At 36.3% G+C, this 17,998-nt stretch overlaps 1 protein-coding gene across 1 annotated transcript in view; it reads right to left on the minus strand.

The window, feature by feature from the left end:
• RIT2 (Ras like without CAAX 2) overlaps nucleotides 1-17,998 on the minus strand; it is a 256,734-nt gene that overhangs the window by 193,603 nt on the left and 45,133 nt on the right. Inside the window, exon 2 of the mRNA XM_008158102.3 lies at nucleotides 2,589-2,645. Coding sequence (XP_008156324.1) covers nucleotides 2,589-2,645 — 57 coding nt within the window. The remainder of the gene's footprint in view (nucleotides 1-2,588; nucleotides 2,646-17,998) is intronic.

Raw genomic sequence — 17,998 nt, forward strand, 5'->3', positions numbered from 1 at the left:
AATATCAGGCATTTAAATATTGTTTGCTGATTGAATTGCATACAATGCTTACCTCTAATGATTTACTGTTAATTAAAAATGACATGTGTGTTTATTAGTATGAAAGGTTGGATATCAAGGCCTTTGGTCAGTTTTTTTTTTATTTCCATAATTATTTTACTATAGAAGAAGCGAAGTGTACCTAACACAATTTTTAATACTTAGAAATAGAATATTTTAAAGATTAAATTAAACCTTGAATTTATTCATATTTAATACCTTTAGCATGAACTTAATTTACTTTTTAAGTGACATTTCATCACATGGAAGAATAGAATCAACACCTTTCAATATTCCCTTTGTAGGTATTTTCTGTGGATTTGCAGAAGCTAGACTCATTGGTTACTGACTTTGAAAATGTTGCTCCTACTTAAGGGGAGCAATTATTTCTTTGGGAAGAACATTGGTCCTAGACAATATGCCTAATTCTTCTCAAGGCTAAAGGGAAACTAAATTTTTTGAAGTTATGTAGATTTGAAAGAAAAATAATTCTAAGCTGAATATAGTGAGATAATAAAACCATACAAATCTTTCAAATATTTCAGAGAAAAACTATTCAAAGTCTCACTCAGTAGGATGACAAACAGATCTGAACAGGAATTGAAAAATAGTCATTTATTATATAAATCATGAAATAAGTATCCTTGATAGGTGTATTCTTCTCTAATTTGTATTATTTTCAAAATGTATTCATAGGGAATTCCCCTTGAGGGGCCATTAAGTCACCCAGACTGAGTTATAGTTATGTAGCTTGAGCAGGAGAAAAGTAAATTATTTGGGACTTTCACATTCCTGAAACAGGATACCAATGGAAAATTGTTAACCTCTATTTCCATCAGAGATGCCAAGAAATGAAATGATGGGCAAATCGAATTGAAAGTAATCAAGTGTTCTGTCTCCATTTTCAAACTTCTTCTAAAGCAATTTTACTTATAGCCATGTTAAGGTATGACTTCAGCGCTTTGTGAGTATGGAGTCTCAAATGATGGATGTGCCTCATGGATATCTAAAGGAATCATCATTATATTCTTCTCCTTTATTCCTCTTGAAGGAGATATTTATGATGTATTCACATATATTGCCCTATGCAAGCCATAGACATGAGAGTCTAGTGACCAAAAAGGTAGGTTTTTGAAATACCAGTGCATATAAAGCTTAAACAATGATGGAAAATGATGACAGAGTGATTTGTGATTTCATAAATGATATACAGTTGAGTTTTCCAACAAGATAAAAGATTCAGAGCTTTTGCCCAGAGATTTCTTGTCTTCTGTAATTCCTAATAGTTATGCAAAGTTATCAACATTCCAGAATCGAGATAAGAAAATGGATTTAGAGGATTATTAAACATGGACTGTAGCTAATTACTTCTAAAACTTTACAAAGTGAATATTTTTGCTTCAGAAACAAAAGTCAACTCTTTGAGGAAGTGCTTTCTGATGAACAACATATTAATTGCTTGCACTTAAATCTTACTAATTCAGTTCAACTGATGAAGAGGTCTTGCTAAATTATGGGACATTTAAAAATGAGTACATTCCATTTATTTCAGCAGTACTGTTCAAGCAAATATCCAGGAGGATTGGTAGGAAGATATACAAGATAATTATTTATAGAATAACATTTATTTACACAGTAAGACTTTGAATTAAAATTGCTAAATGAGGATCACACCCATTGTAAGGGGAGGAGATATTCAGATCAACTAAATTAAAAGGGTGAAAGGATGAGGTGTATGTAGTCAAAGGAACTCACAATCTAAACCATGAGGTGTCCAGAAGCTATTTGTTTTTCTATGCCATGAAATAATGCTTGGTATGTGTTCAATACCAATGTGTTTCTAGACAAAGAATGCTATGACAGACTCTGCTTGGAAATTTTCAAATGATTCTTTAAAGTGGCTCTTTGAATGATTAGTAAAGCAGTTTTCAGACATAGTTTCTGCTTTGAATGAGGAAGAAAAGGTGTTCCCAATTGCAATGTTCCTGCACTTGATGTGATAAAAAGAAAATTGCATGGAAGAATGAAACATGGCTGGATTTTTTTACTCTAACAATAATTTGACTCTTTGAGTTTCAGTTTCCTCATCTGCAAAATGAGGGTAAACAAAATTACATGTATACTTAGAGTTCTTTCCAAATGCACCGTTAGCATGGTAAACTACTTGTGTACTACAAGATCCAGACACTAATAAAGTGAGAAAACGACCAAATAAAAAACACACAACCATATCAGTTTTATTATCCAGCGCACATTTTATCAAATGCAATAGATATCCATTAGTGGATCCTGAAATAAAAATTAAGTTAATGTATTCCAACCATCATTTACCAGAAAGAAATAGAATAGAATGGAAAGATGAGAATGCATGGCAAGAAGTAATGACAAATATTGTTTCTTGAAGCTACATATTATATATTAATGAGTGTATGTGCCGAGTCATGGTATAAAACACATTTCTTAATGTCCACAGATATCAACAATATTTGTAAACCATTTATTAAGAGTATCTTTATTTGAGCTAAAGGAGAAAATAATTTTTTACTCACCAATAGTGGGATCATGGTAATCAGGGAACTGATGGCTAATAAACTGCATTGTCATTGCTGAAAAAAAAAATAAATTCAATTTAATAAAAATTGACCAATTCTTCAATAAGATAGTCACCATGGTACTTCCATCAATTTTTTAATAGGTTTTAGTGAGCAATTTATTTCTGAGGGTGACTAATTACACAATATTAACCACAAAAATGATGATAATAAGAGAAAGTTCTATAAGAAAAAAATGTATCTAGAATGAAAAATAATGCCAGATAATTCTCTGGAATAAATATGTCCAAATTTGAAGTGTATTTCAACAAATCTTCCACTGAAGTAAAAATAAGGCTCTTTTTAAAAAAGATATTTTTTAATTGATTTCAGAGAGAAACGGGGAGGGAGAGAGAGAGAAACATCAATAATGAGAGAGTGTCATTGATCAACTGCCTCCTGCACGCCCCACAATAGGGATTGAACCTACATCCCAGGCATCTGTCCTGACAGGGAATGGACCATGCATGGCCTCCTGGTTCATAGGTCGATGCTCAACCACTGAGCCATGCCAGTTGGGAAAAATAAGGCTCTTGATATCATGGGAATATAAACCAGATGTCTTCTTGGCTTGTTCTGGTTAAACAGTTGGTATTAGTTATAGATCTTTTTACTAAAGGTCTTGTACATTTTCTGGGGCTTAGCTTTTTCATCTTTAAAATTAAAATGCCTCTGAAGTCTGTGTTAATTATTAAGTATTATGAGTTATTATCTCTAGCTTTTCACAGTTGAAAGTGTTTGTCACTTTTATTTTGCCTAATTCATGTTATTTAGAACATTTTATTAATTTTCATTACTTTTTTGGTATATCCTCTAAATTCTCCACATTCTTCTTAAATATATACATTTATGATACATTTTCAACGTTTCTTTTGTGTAAAATTTCATTACTAGGAGATAAGGGCATTCTGAAGTAAAGAAACAAACTTGGAAAAAAATAGTATATAATAGTTATCTTCCTTTTAGTGTGTGTGTGTGTGTGTGTGTGTGTGTGTGTGTGTGTGTGTGTGAGAGAGAGAGAGAGAATGACTCTCTCCTTAACCAAATTTGAGTCAGGCTCCTCTAAACCTTCCTTCCTCTGAACAAGGTCTTGACTTTTAGCTTCTGTGTTCACTCTGCTTCACCCAGTTTAGCAAGAATCCGCTGAGTCAGTTTAGAGTAAATTCCCCACACTAGATATCTCATCACCAGTGGTATCATTCCCCAGTCTCCCTTCAGTGTCCTCTGTTTACCTGGCCTCCCTTCAGGAAGTACCCTACTAAGTCCAATTAACCAGAATCCCCCCTACTCCTCTTATTTCCTCTTAGTAATTTTCCATCCACTGACCCCCAGACTGCCTCTTGGCTTTAAATTCCCAGTTGTCCCTGCTGCATTTGGAATTGAGACCAGTTCTAAACTGAGTTCTCTTTCCCCCATTGCAATAGTTCCTATATAAATCTATTTTGAATGTTTTACTTACTGCCCAGCTGTGATTTTCCTTAACAGTGCTAACAATGATCCATATCTCTGCACCAATGTTATACTACTTGATCAACACATTGAAATTCTTGATAATCATGGAAGCTACCAAGAAGGGTTAGAAAACATTGTGTATAATTATGGGCTAAGTAAATTACCATAAGCTTAAGACAGCATTTGGAAGGCTGAAGAAGTTTGGAACACACTTAAAGAAAATATATAAGCATTTTATGAACTGATAAATACATTTTACATTAGACTTCAAAATCACACAACTAATATCAGAAATAAGTGAATCAGTCAAAGATCTACCTGTTACACTTATTTATAAGAACACCTAGCATACATTTAGATGATGACTTTGTGCTTTAATGGAAACCTGCTGCTTATTGTATAATTGAAAAAGCCCTTCAATTCTCAAATCTTCTGATCTACCACTGAGAAAAAACCAAAGAAGAGAGAACCAGCTGAGCCTTGTTATAGAACTTCAAAGATAATTTTAGAAAGATTGATTTATAAGAGTTTCTTTTGTGTTTTTACATAGTGGATGCCTGATAGGACATCTCAGAACCATTTGTTTTTGCAGAGATAACATGTAAAACAAGCCAGTTTTTAAAAATCTCTCCTAAATATATATCAAGTTAAATGTTGAAGATAAGACTTCTGCTAAATATGAGTAACCTAACTGAAGACTAAATTTTATTCATTTTGTGATGCATAGGCTTACATCCTTGAAATTTTTAAAATAAAGCATTTTTTAAAGTTTTGCTGAGCACCTCAAAAAGGTATTACAAGAGATCATACTTGTTTAAACTTTTTAAGTTATAGCAATCAACAAAGTGGAAATCTATGTATAATTTTATAGATTTAGAAATTAATTCTCTACCTAAGAATATGTCTAAAATGATGGGTAAAATGACTTAAAAAATTTAGGTCAACTCTGTGACCATCACAAAAAAATCTGGGGTAAAAAATAGTGATAGTAGTTCTGTCATGCTCCATGCATGTAAATGCTTTTCTTTATGTCTGTTTGTCTTTCATTGCCTTTATGGATACAGAGAAAGTGCAGAGAAAATACAAGTAGAAAAGGCATTCATAGATTAGAAGACAGTTATAGATTTGAGTCATGTACTGTAATTTTAACAAAAGTAATTAGGGATGAAAATAAAGGATATTTGGTGGATTCAGCCTCTGCCTTTTTGATTTCTAAAAGTATTACAGTTAGTGGATGACCCTTGTTAACAAACATGAATACTATTTACCCCTACAGAAATGAACATTTACTTAACATTTAAGCTGCAGATAATATCAGGAAGAATCTGATGGATTTTATATCAAAGGCCTTTCCCCTTTATTAGTGGCCATACCCTATGTAAATGTAGTGCTTGCCCAGACCTTATAAAGTATTCATTAAATGCATACAATAAATAATGGGCAATTGCATCTTCAATGTTCATACAAAAGTAGTGTTGAGAGATTACATACAATCATTTTTTAAAGCAAACCCATTTTGATTGAACTCTTCTTTTTCATGCATATGCTTTTTTATTTAAATTTCCATTTCATTATTCAGATATTCTAATAATTTACTATTTCATTTTAAAGTTTAATTTAAACCAACTGCTTCTTGTTTTGCATAATTCAGTATTAAACCATCAAATTTACCTATATGAAAAATGTGACAATATTACACATCACCCTCCTTGGAATGTCAGTGGTATTTGCCCAGGAGCTGAGACTTTGGTTATGAAAAATGAAAATTATAGATAGAAAGGAGTTGTTTTCTACACAATTTTTAAAATGTTAAAATATTGTATAAAATCACACTACTTCATTTTTGCACTCCTACCTTCCCCTCCTCCCAAAAGAAAAAGAAGAAATTTGATATTTAAGGAAAGTACTAAACTGAAGTAATCTGGAGAATATAATCTACAAAGAGATAGAGGTTGTCAAGCTATTGCTTTCCCTTTGGGACTTGAAGGCCTGTCAGTGGAGTAGGACAGATGCGATGCGAGTCTGGTCACTAAGATTTAGTCCAATTCCTCATTTGGTTTGTGGTGGTACCTTGATGAAATTACTGAAACTGTATGAGTTCTGTTGTCTGCAAAACAGGAGGAGGAAGGAAAGACAAAGCTGCACTCAAATTAAGCATTCTGCAACACCTCTTCCTTCCTCATCTCATTATACTCAACATCATCATCACTAATTCATTATCCATTTAGGATCTTTTATCTCTGTTCTAATTCTCTCTTTTCTTTAGTCATTCTTTCCTATCCACCCTGGATTTCTGGGACTTTTTCACAACTTTCCAGCCATGACACTTCCAAAGGAAGAGCTTTGCTGGTGCTGTTCCCTCTGCTGGATTGCCCTTCCCCCAGATAACTGCTCAGCTTTCCTCTTTCAGAATAGTATTTCCATGTGACCTCCTTTGGGAGGTGTTCTTTCACCATTGAATTGTAATTGAAACCCATTCCTCCTCACTAGAACTCCCCATTCCTGTCATTCACTCATTCATTTATTCTTTCTCCCATCTATTCAAAAGCATTTATTATGTGCCAGATCCTCTTTAGGTTCTTAGAACACACCAGTGAACAAAATGGACCTCTGCCCTCTAGATTCTTATATTCTAGAAGATGGTGGGAATTCGAGAGGGAAACTCTCTCTCTCTCTCTCTCACACACACACACACACACACACACACACACACACACTGGACACATATTTACATACACATTAATAGCAGCTTAGCACAGCAAGTATTGCTCAGTGGTTGCACGTCGACCTATGAACCAGGAGATCACAGTTGGATTCCTGGTCAGGGCACATGCCTGAGTTCCATCTCTAATGTGAGGCATGCAGGAGGCAACAGATCAATGATTCTCTCTCATCATTGATCTCTCTCTCTCTCTCTCTCTCTCTCTCTCTCTCTCTCTCTCCCCCTCCGCCCCCATTTTCTCTCTCTGAAATCAATAAAATATATTTTAAAAAAACAACCAATGCATTACCTTGATCTGGGTTTCTGGGTTATAGATCTATCAAGGAAATAAATTGGTGGGGTCATAGGACTCCAAACCAGATACTTTCCATTGTGTTACTTGCTTCTTAGTAATTTCTATTTCTTAACTAAAAATGTGTGCTCTTTATGAGTGAAACATGGATAGTTGCTAAGTAATAAATAGCATAGAAAAGTGAAAAATATTTATTCCTTAAATTAATAGAGAAATTAATAAATATTATATTATCTCTTGGCTTACAATAAACCTCAGGTGAAAATATTTGATAGTGGTTTTTCTTTTCCCCTACCAGCACTAACGTTTATAAACATTTTCTAAGATGCATTGAGTGGAGGATCAGAAATAGTCTCATGAGAAGTTATAGCCTGCGATATTTAGCAAGGAAGGCTCTTCACCTTGTTGAGAACCTTGAGTGAGATGAGGTGGCCCCCAACCTGGAATGCTTCCAAATAGAAATGATAAAATCATTTTAAGTTCAAGGTAATAGGGAGGTACTACGAATGGTGATAGAATGGGATCTTTATGGAGTTTGGCAAAAGCATCCAAAGACCCCTCCTTCATCCTCTTTGCATCTTTTAGTCCCGAATAGGTTGAACTTTTCTGTAGACTGAAAAGAATGCTGAATCAGGAATTAGGTCAGAGGAATTCTAATCTCCACTCTAATGCCACCATTCTTTTTTTCTAAGTAATGCATTTCTAATGTGAATGTGGTTCTACTATGTTTTCTCTCAGAACACTGAGGAATCCAGCAATGGTGGTTTGGTGACTTCTAACTCAAAAGTAAAATTCAACTTATTTATATCAGGAGGCATGGGCCTCAGCAACCCAGGCCAAAGCCAAACCTGTGCCTCTAAGAGTTGGATTCTCTCCACCCAATATTATTTTGTTTGAACAGAAACATCATGTGTTGATATAGGAAGAGGCTGGTTTATAAAAAGGGTTGAGACTTGACAGTCAGAGATAGATCAGAAAATGGCACTGCTTGTTTGGAGGAATGGCGCTAGACCAGGGAGGAGGATGGAAAACACAGTGCTCACAGCTCTCCATTAGCTGAGGGTTTCCCGTCCCTGGCGTGTTCCCCTTCACTTCCCTTCCTCTTTTTCTCCCCATAAACCCTCCGCTAACAGAAAAAAATGGTGCTTTCTAGGACATTAAAAATTCTATTCTTCTTCACTGAATGATTTCAAGGATGATTGATGGGACACAAAAAGAAATGATGGATATTAAAACTCAATATTACCAGTCATTACTTATTTGCTCTTCGCTGACAGTTTATTTTGTACTCAATGAAACAAAGAAGAAAAATAGACATTTTCACCAATAATTTCTCAAGTATTTTATCATTTAGGATAAAACCCATCTCCCTAGGTAAATAAAACACTGTTGATGCTCAGCAAACATTTTCTACCATAGGTAAATATATCTTTTTCTTTATCTCTATATCTTATTTTTAGAATATAATAATTAATGGAGGCAATTACTGGCGTCTCATTCATGTGAATGGCTGATGATAACCAGAAAGAGTCCCAAAGTGCTCAATTTTAGAATGTATTTAATTTGCCAGAGAAGTTATCATAGACATGAAACTTTAGTCTGTATCAGAATTTATATTCTTATTATTTTCTGAGACAGCTACCCTAAAATATGATACATTAGTATACTGAATATTTTAAGCTGAACAAGTTTGAAAAATGGCAGGTGTGGGAAGAACTCTGAATTCTGCATACTCACCTAAGGCTGGTCAGAAGACCCTCAGGTGAGAGCTGCCCGCCCTATGCACAGAGGAAATGAGCACCTTTGTGTTCAAAGAGGGATGCTGAGAGGGATCTGAACAATCAGGCCTTACTGAGCACCCTTCCTACCAGTTTACTACCCTTATCTCATATGCTTTTGTCGTATCACATTTTCCATGACTTTTCACAAACCCACTATAAAAATACTTAGACTTAACCACGTCTTCATCAAAACCACTATAAAAATACTTAGACTTAACCACGTCTTCATCAAACCCACTATAAAAATACTTAGACTTAACCACGTCTTCAGGTCTTCATTTCTTTGTGAAGGTTCCAGTGTCATGCAAAACTTACATTAAATAAATTTGTATGCTTTCTCTTATTAATCTCTCCTTTGTCAGTCCAACTTACAGCGCCTCAGCCTGAAAAGCTAAGACAGATAGAGGAAGGGATTTTTCCTCTGCTGCACTGGTCAGCTGACTCCCTAACCAGAAGGCCAGTGAAGGACATGAACAGTGTTCTGTTCCATTAAATTTCTTCTACCCTGTTTGGTATTTCCCATTTTGGGCTTTGTGCCTTGAATGATTCTGGATTCCTGGATGCTCTAAAATCATTCAACTACTACATGCTATGGTGAATTGGGGGGAAAAATATTTGAATCTAGAATATACAGCCTGCTTAATTGGTTAGGGTTGTGTTCTGTCATTTGTTCTTCTAATACAGACTACTGATATAGCAGTCCAACTCTCTGGAGTGAGTGTAAAGTGAATTATAAAGAGATAACTGGAAAACCATCATTGACATACACGATGACAGTAAATCCTGGCATGTGAAATCATAAACACAGTTTGTACTTTCCTTTCATAAACAATGGCACAATAGGAACAACCTAGAATTTGTCCAGGGTTTGATAGAAAGATCATTTAGAAAGAGCTGAGTTATCATAGCAGCTGATGCTAGCTCATTAAATTAATTCAGACAAATCACAATAAGACTTCTAGTTCAATTTCCTTAACTTTAAACCACAATGGCTGTACTAGATATACTTGTTTATTCTTCTGTACTTTTACTTAACAAGCAGTTGCACTGCAGTTAAGTTTTGGGATAAAGTTGAAATAGGTAAACTCTATCTTCAAGGAACTCACAGTTGAGTGATGAACACTAAATGTTATGATAGTTAGTCATGGGTTCCTATTCAGTCAAAGAAAAGATAGCCATCTAAACTTGGAGGTGAGCACTTATTTTCCTGAGAATGCAATCTTGATTTTTGAATAGTAAAAGTATGTTAATAATGCCCATGGGGTAGGAGCCAGTGGAGACTTCCAGACAAAGGAAACAGCATGCTCCCAAGTTGCACAGGCTCAGGTAACACACTACATTTAGGAATTTCTACTAATCCAGTATAGGTGGAGAGCAGGGTTCAGAAGGGGCAAATAATTGATGGAGAGAAAGGCCAAGGTCATGTTACCAATGGCCCATTATGCCATTCTAAACATTTAAAATGTTCTCATGGGTAATCATGAAAGGATTTTTTAGAGGGAAGTGATATATGAAGCAATAGATGTGAAGTGGCTTTACTGCACGCAAAGATACCTGGTAGAAAACTGCTGTGGGAAGGCTAGGCAAGAAGCAACAAAGGCTTCACATAAGACTCTAGCAGCAGGGGTTTGAAGGGACAAATAGAATTGCTAAATATTATAGAAAGAGAATTTGTATGAATGATAGACCGATTAAATGTACCTGGAAGAGTTATTTTTCTGGGTGGATGGGGTAGTGCTCTTTGCTGAGAAACAGTAATGGGAATAGGTTGGGAAATATAATGCATTTCCATATAGGATAAGTCCAGTTTAAGGTTCCTGTGGGCATCCATTAAAAAATTGGACATATGGATCTAGAAATCAGGAGAATCCCTCAACTGTCTTTTAAACTAATATTATAACTCATTTTACAAAAAAAAATTACTTAATTAAGAAAAACACTTTAGTGTTAACTGAGTGCTAAGCATTAGTGTAAATCTGAATAATTGGAAAAAATGAATATTATTTAAGTATTTGCTATATAGATTGTTCTTGCTTTGAAGTAGCTCATTAACTCGGAAGGAACATAAGCTTTGTTGTCTAATAATTAGACCACAAAATAGTAAATCAGAAATCATAAAAGAAATTATCAATTTCTGTAACATATTATAAGATACCCTTTAATTACCTTTTTTCCAGATGAAATTTGTATGTTTTCAAGCTAAGGTTTCCTTTAGCTTCCTCTGTTTTCCACTCCCTATCTTTTTGTGTGGTATTTTAGATTATCCCAAGACTGCTCACATCCTGTATGACACAGAGACAGAAAGAGTTCCCAGGGCTCTACCAAAGTTTTATAAGCCAAGTATTGCCAGACAATAGCCTCCTGGACAAGGACACTCTTCTTTCATGAAATTTATCTTCAGCTTTTTCTCCTTTTACTGCCATTGCCATTTTGTGCAACAATGGCTAATAAATAACAATCAAGTCCTTTTTCCTTCCCATAATGTCAACCTTTACTGCATTAACTTTTATTACATATGTAATATAAAAAAGTTAAATAGTACCATTGATATATGTGAACCTAAATCATTAAAAAATATGGGTGCTCTAAGAAATTTAATCAAGATTATATAAAAGAATAAAGAGCCATGAATGGGAATGATTTATTACTTGAACTTATTTGTTTCTATTATAATATCCATCATGATTCATATGTTGTAAAAATCTAATTTGAAAACAGATGATACTATTTTGTAACTCTAACTTCCTGAATCTTTCATGGGATTTATCCTATAATCACCCACATACGACTCCAATTTCCATTGCTTATAGGATTAATTCCAATTCCATATATTTTGATGCTCAAAAATTCTTCCTACTCTGTTAGAATGAATGTGGAGTTCATAAAACGGTGAACCCCAGTGGTGATCTCCATTTCAGCCTACCCCTTTCCACAACTTTGAGGCCTCAGCCCTGTCTCTTACTTGCTTGTTTCCTTCTCTGCCTGCACTGAAATACATTTAGCTCAGTTTTTCTTCTTCTCTGAGAACTTCCCTAATCCTTCCAATCTTTAGTCATTCTAATTCCCTTCAGAACTTATTCTCTGTCTCCCTCTCAATTTCTTCACACACATACACGTATCTGTGTATCCCTAGTAGCCTGTGGAGAAGAGGGTGGGAAAAGTGGCCAGAGTGAGCAGAAATTAACAGTTATATCTTGCCTACCAGTTCCAGGCACAGCACATGTTTTCTCAAGTCTCAGTACTACTTTTAGATAGATATTATTATTGTGGATGATTAAATAAGAGATAGAGAGGTTTTAATACCTTGTCAAAAACCCTTACCCCCAGAGCTTTCTATGGGGGGCTGGACTTGAATCCATTGCTGCTTGATTTGTCCTCCTCCTCTGACCCATGGCCACAGGACAGTGGGAGGGCTTCAACCTCAGGGTGCTAGGGTTTACCTAGAAGTGCTGCTCCTCACTAGCTGTGTGGACTCTTTATTAAACACGTTCTAATTTCTCTGCTCAAGATTTCACAGACCTTATTACAGGTGGGGTTCTTAGGGTTAGAGCAAGAACCCTAAGCCATGGTACACCAATTATTCTCACTTTATAAATAAGAAAATGGAAGCACAGGGAGTTTAGGGAACTTGCCCAAGGTCCTAAGAGGGAACTGGACTACACTTCCAGGCTGACTAAATCTGCACTGTGAGTCAATATGCTGATCACTATGCCTTTATGAGAATCTACCAGAACTTCTTAAGCAGTGAAGTTTCCTTATGTATAAAATAAATATAGGGTTAATTTGAGGATTAAATAGGATTATAAGGAAAAACTAAGCATAATGACTTGCACATAGCAGTAACTAGATAAGTAATGTTTGTTGTTATCTTCATTATTTGACTGTGCTGTCTGGAGGGCTGGGGGCAGGGATTAGATCATTTTATCTCACTGGAAAGTGGCTCTGTGCATATAATTACTGCTTCATAAATACTTTTTTATTTCATTATTTTATATGTAGTTGTTTTGAAAGATGGCAAGGAGAGAAAAAAAGACAAGGTGTTGTCAAATACTATTAACAAACTAGAGGCCTGATGCACATAATTCATGCAAGGGCTTGGCCCTCACAGCTGCTGTGGCTTGAGTCAGCCCTCCCAGCTGCAGCGGCTTGCCTCGGCCCTCGCAGCCCCGGCTTTGTCTGGAAGGTCGTCCAGAAGGACATCCGGAATAATGTCCAGAAGTTCGCCTGGCTGTCCGGTCTAATTAGCATATTATGCTTTTATTATTATAGATACCTAAGTCTAGAATTAAATTATATTAGATTTAAACCACAGAAAATAATGGAGTCTTGTTTTATGCTACCAGATGAAATTGGAGATCCTTGTGGGATAAATTTCCTCCTTGGATCTTATATCCATTTCACAGCAGAAACCATCATTATCATCTACCTCAGATTCTGAGTACTTGCTTTACTGGTATTTGCCTACACAGCAATCTAAATGTATTATGGAGTCTGTTGGATCATCTTCTATCATTCCTCCCTTTAGGACACTGATATCCAAATGTGCCCACAGCAGATCACCTGGCATACATTGGGTTTGTGAAACTCTTTGACTATTTGCAATTCTATACCAGGAAAGGAGAAGCTGTGGAGTTAGTCCTTTGTTGAAAGTTAGTTTTACTTTATCCCCATCATGTGTCTCCCTCTAAATATGTGTGTGTGGCTGCAAAGATAATAAGGTTGGAGTATGCAGCTGGGCCAGTATTCAAATGCCCCTCTCTTAATATTTGGAATACCTAAAGGGGGACTGGATGATGACATCACCCATTTGAGGACACGAAGAATTCCAGGATGAGATCCAAAGGTGTCCCTTTGAGGCAATTTTATAAATGTGTTACAAATAAGATTAGGAAGAGTGCTGTATCTCAGAAAGAGGACTAATGTCTAACTCCTGGGAGCTAACTCGATTATGTGAAGTAACATGTTTTCTAAAAGGATATAATAAAGAAAAGTCGTCTATATGGAATCAAGAACATTAATTGAAAAGTAATTACATGCCAGGTTTAATTCAGCAATGATGAAGGAGATATAAATGATATCTGGAAAATTCGTATTTTAGTCATCAGAAAGTCAGACTCGGAATAATCTTGTTACAATTTTCCACACCTTCTTTAATTCCTTATCCTTGGTTCCATGTTCTAAAACTTGCCTGCTTTCCTCTGTTTGCTGGTACCCTGATAATTGAAGGGTTTCTTGGAATAGCAGAAAAGAAATTTCTGGTCTTTTGAAAAAGAATAACTCTCATTGTAATTGGCCCTTCTGCTTCTTAAATTATTCTTTCTACACAGACAATTTGATTAGGTAAATTAGTTTCAGGATTTATTATTCCCATGGTACACTCATAAAAGTTTGTGTCTGAATCTGAAAAGCAAAGATCTTGAACCTGTCAAGATGGCCCCATGGTGATATTTACAGCTTTCAGCCAATGCTCGCCCCTCCACACTTGTGAAATCAGCCAGGGACTGATATATTGTTATTTTGAAAAGTTCTTCAGCTAATTCTGATGGTGCATTTGCTATGCATTCTGAAATACAATAATGCCGTGTTTAAGAGAGAAGGGCAGCCTGATCAATTAAGGATTGCTTCTCAATCGTTTATATAAGTAACTTCAAAAATAAAGAGATAGACATATTCTTCCTACAAAAAACAAACAAACAAACAAAAAAGCTGTGCAAGCAGCATCATTCCTTCTGTCCTCCCCACTGAGCCACATCCAGGCCCATGTACCCTGGGAGAGCTTGATGGATGCCTGGTGAGGAAAGCAATGGACTAGGACACACAGTTGGAAATTATAGTGGTGGGTGCTTGACAACTCTGTATCAGAGGCTGGACCAAAAGGAGGTTAAGGAGATTAGTTTTTCCACTTTAAGTGTATCTCCCTCTAAGTCAGAAGAGGGTACCCGTGATGTTGTTTGGGTCCTCTGGAAAGTAATAAAATGATTACATCAAATAGAATCATCCTTCTCCACAACTGGGAAGATGCATGCTACATTATTTTTGCAGCTCCTTTAGTAGAAGTGATGTAATGTAGGATGAAGCACAAAGTGAAAATCCAGTTCTCATATTGAATAAGTGACATCATCTAGTAGCAGGGGCAGCAGGGGCAGTACTACAGGGCAAGGTAAGAGATCATTTTTACATGTGTTGGCTTAAAAATTAGGATTCGGTCAAAATGAATTCTGTACTCATATCCCTCAGCTGATCTCTGAATTTTGTTGGTTTCCTTGGTGTGTATGGGTAACCTAGAGAGTGGAGGTAAATGTTTATGCAGAGACAGAGTCTAAGCCTGTTTGCAAAAGAGAGAATTAAATGAGGACATGTAAACAACAGGCTTATATCTGTTCACAGTGGACACTCAATAACTCACTGTTATTATTACATATGGAGAAGCCTAAACCTATCAGGAGTTTCTTGCACAGTGATATATTTAATGGTACAAATAAGTGTTTATACTTTATAATTTAGTGGTAAGAACAAAAGGCGCTAAAAGATGACTCAAAGCTCTCTGTAAAGCTCAGCCATCACAGTGAAACCCATCAATATCACAGCACACTGACTCTGAACTCCAACAAAAGCAATATTCCTCCCAAGACTGTAGAGACACTGTCGTCAAAGTTAATAAACATTTATGACGAAAGATTATTGGGAAGCTTCCCAGAGCTGTGTCCTCCCAGGGTAATATGTACTTACAGGAACTGTGCTTTAAAGGGATCTCCATCACCCATCATCTTTTAGGTTGAGAAATGACCAATAGGGGACAGTGTAAGTGGTGGCACTTATGAAACAAGAAGTCGCACTTGACAGACATTTTATTACTCTTGGAACATATTGAAGACATAAATCATGAGGGTAGTAAAGAATTTAGATTTTTGAAACCCCAGTCTTGGGAACCCAAACTGAATGGAGACTAGGAAGATGGATTCTAGGCACAGAACACATCGGGATTGCTGTGGGCATCAGTAAGGACCTCAGCAATCATGGGTCCCGTAGGCATTGCTAGGAGGAATGACGAGGACAATAGATTGTGACTGTTACAATCTTTGAGCCACTTTTAGCAAACAAAGGTAACTCCCTGTTTCATTTCTTTTACCTTCTGATATCTGAAATGTCCAAAATAAACTTTTATTTAATTATAGTCATGACGTGTTGCTTTCCAATTGTCTGAGTGTTGAAAGAAAAATTCCTTATTTGTGTTTTTATGACAGAGGGTGTATAAATACAGGGTGCCGGTAGAGACTTTCTGGATGTGATACATTGTTACCTATTTATTAAGGCAGGTAGAATTGCTAACAAAATGAAATGCTTATTCATATGTATTGTATCTAGATTTTTTTTGCCTCCTCTTGTTCCCCAATATATCGTTCTAATCATCAGACCTTTTTTCTGCCCACTTGTATACCACGATCTTACTTATTGTTTGAGTTAAATCACAGTAGGCTCTAGCCTTCTGCTTTCCCAATGTGAAGCACTATATATAAAATGAGTTACTGCAAATAAGACAAGGCCAGTGCCATAAACCTGTCAACCTCATCTCCAGGATTTTCCTTCCAAATAGCACCACACACTTTCTTGATATTACTTCACATTGAAAAAGGACAAGCCTCTATTAAAGTGAGGCATTTATGAATCTCATGTTTTAACACATTCTCAATAATGTAAAGGAGTTGAGAGCATTTAGCATGGATCATTTTGAAATGGCTTTGGTGGGGATTCATCTTGTGTGTGCATTAAACTGGCATTCGCTATTTAGTTCGTGTGAAAAACAGAAGGCATTTCAGTTTGGGTTTAAGATTTGGTGATAGCAATCCTCCGTTTTTCCACAATCCACCAAGAATATCAAACAACCAGAGAGCAGCAGATGTTGATATTTTCTCTAGCCATGGAGCCCACCCAAAGGATTGACACTTCCTTTCTGTGTACCATCTAAAAGCAGAGCCAGATGCAGCAAACGGCTTCAGCCAAGAAATTAGAATTAAATCAGAAGCCAAATATCCTTAGGAGGATTTGGGTGTGTTCTGCCTGGGGAACACAAAATACAATATTGGACTTTCTGGGTTGGTATGAGAAGAGGACCCATACAATGAACAAACAAAGCTAACTGAAAGCACAGCAGGATTATTTTATTTTTAGTATGGCATTGAGAGTTTATTATAACTAAATCAAAGTGGCAATTATGATGAGAAAACAAATGAAGTGGGTAGTGATTTAGGAGTCAAGTACTTTGCTGACATGCTAGAGGGTTTAGAATCACAAACCTGGTTGTAACTGTGTTGATAGTAATGTTGAAAAATTATTTTCTCTATATATTTTAGATAATAATTACTTGAATGTATGTGACAAGAAATTTACCTATGCATGTACAGAAGGAAGAGTCAAAGGAAGTGGCCAACACAAGAGGCCCCGCTGTGAATTATCAGGCTCAGAAATTAAGCTTCCACATTACCTGGCTACTCAAAGAGTGGCCCAGCTTTGAATTCATCCTGTTAGAAATGCAGACACTAAGGCTCCACCCCAGACTGCCTGGATTAGAATTGCATTTTAACAAGATTTCCGAGTGATTTGTATGCACATGAAGTTTGAGAGGCACTGCTCAATAACACTAAAAAAGATTTGATGCATCCGTGTTTGTGTATATGAGTGTACAGGACACATACACAAGAATCACACTACCCTTGAAAATCACAGTTTATAAAAAATGCTGTTCCATGCTCAGCACATTGCAGCCTATGAATAACACTGCTTCCTGTCTCTGCTCCTCAGAAACCACTTGTCCCCCACTTTCCACATGTTAGCTCATCCCTCCTATCCTCCCTCCAAGGGAAAGATTCCACAGGGACCACAGGCTGGAGGAATGTGTGGGAATAAAGTGTTTTCTCTATATTTTTCCAATGAGAGATGACATGGCACTTTTCTTGAGATAATAAGAGGAATTGCAGCCCTAACCGGTTTGGCTCAGTGGATAGAGTGTCAGGCCTGTGGACTGAAGGGTCCCAGGTTTGATTCCGGTCAAGGGCATGTACCTTGGTTGTGGGCACATCCCCAGTAGGGGGTGTGCAGGAGGCAGCTGATCTATGATTCTCTC

Source organism: Eptesicus fuscus, chromosome 12, assembly GCF_027574615.1.
Source record: "Eptesicus fuscus isolate TK198812 chromosome 12, DD_ASM_mEF_20220401, whole genome shotgun sequence".
NCBI classification, from domain to species: domain Eukaryota; kingdom Metazoa; phylum Chordata; class Mammalia; order Chiroptera; family Vespertilionidae; genus Eptesicus; species Eptesicus fuscus.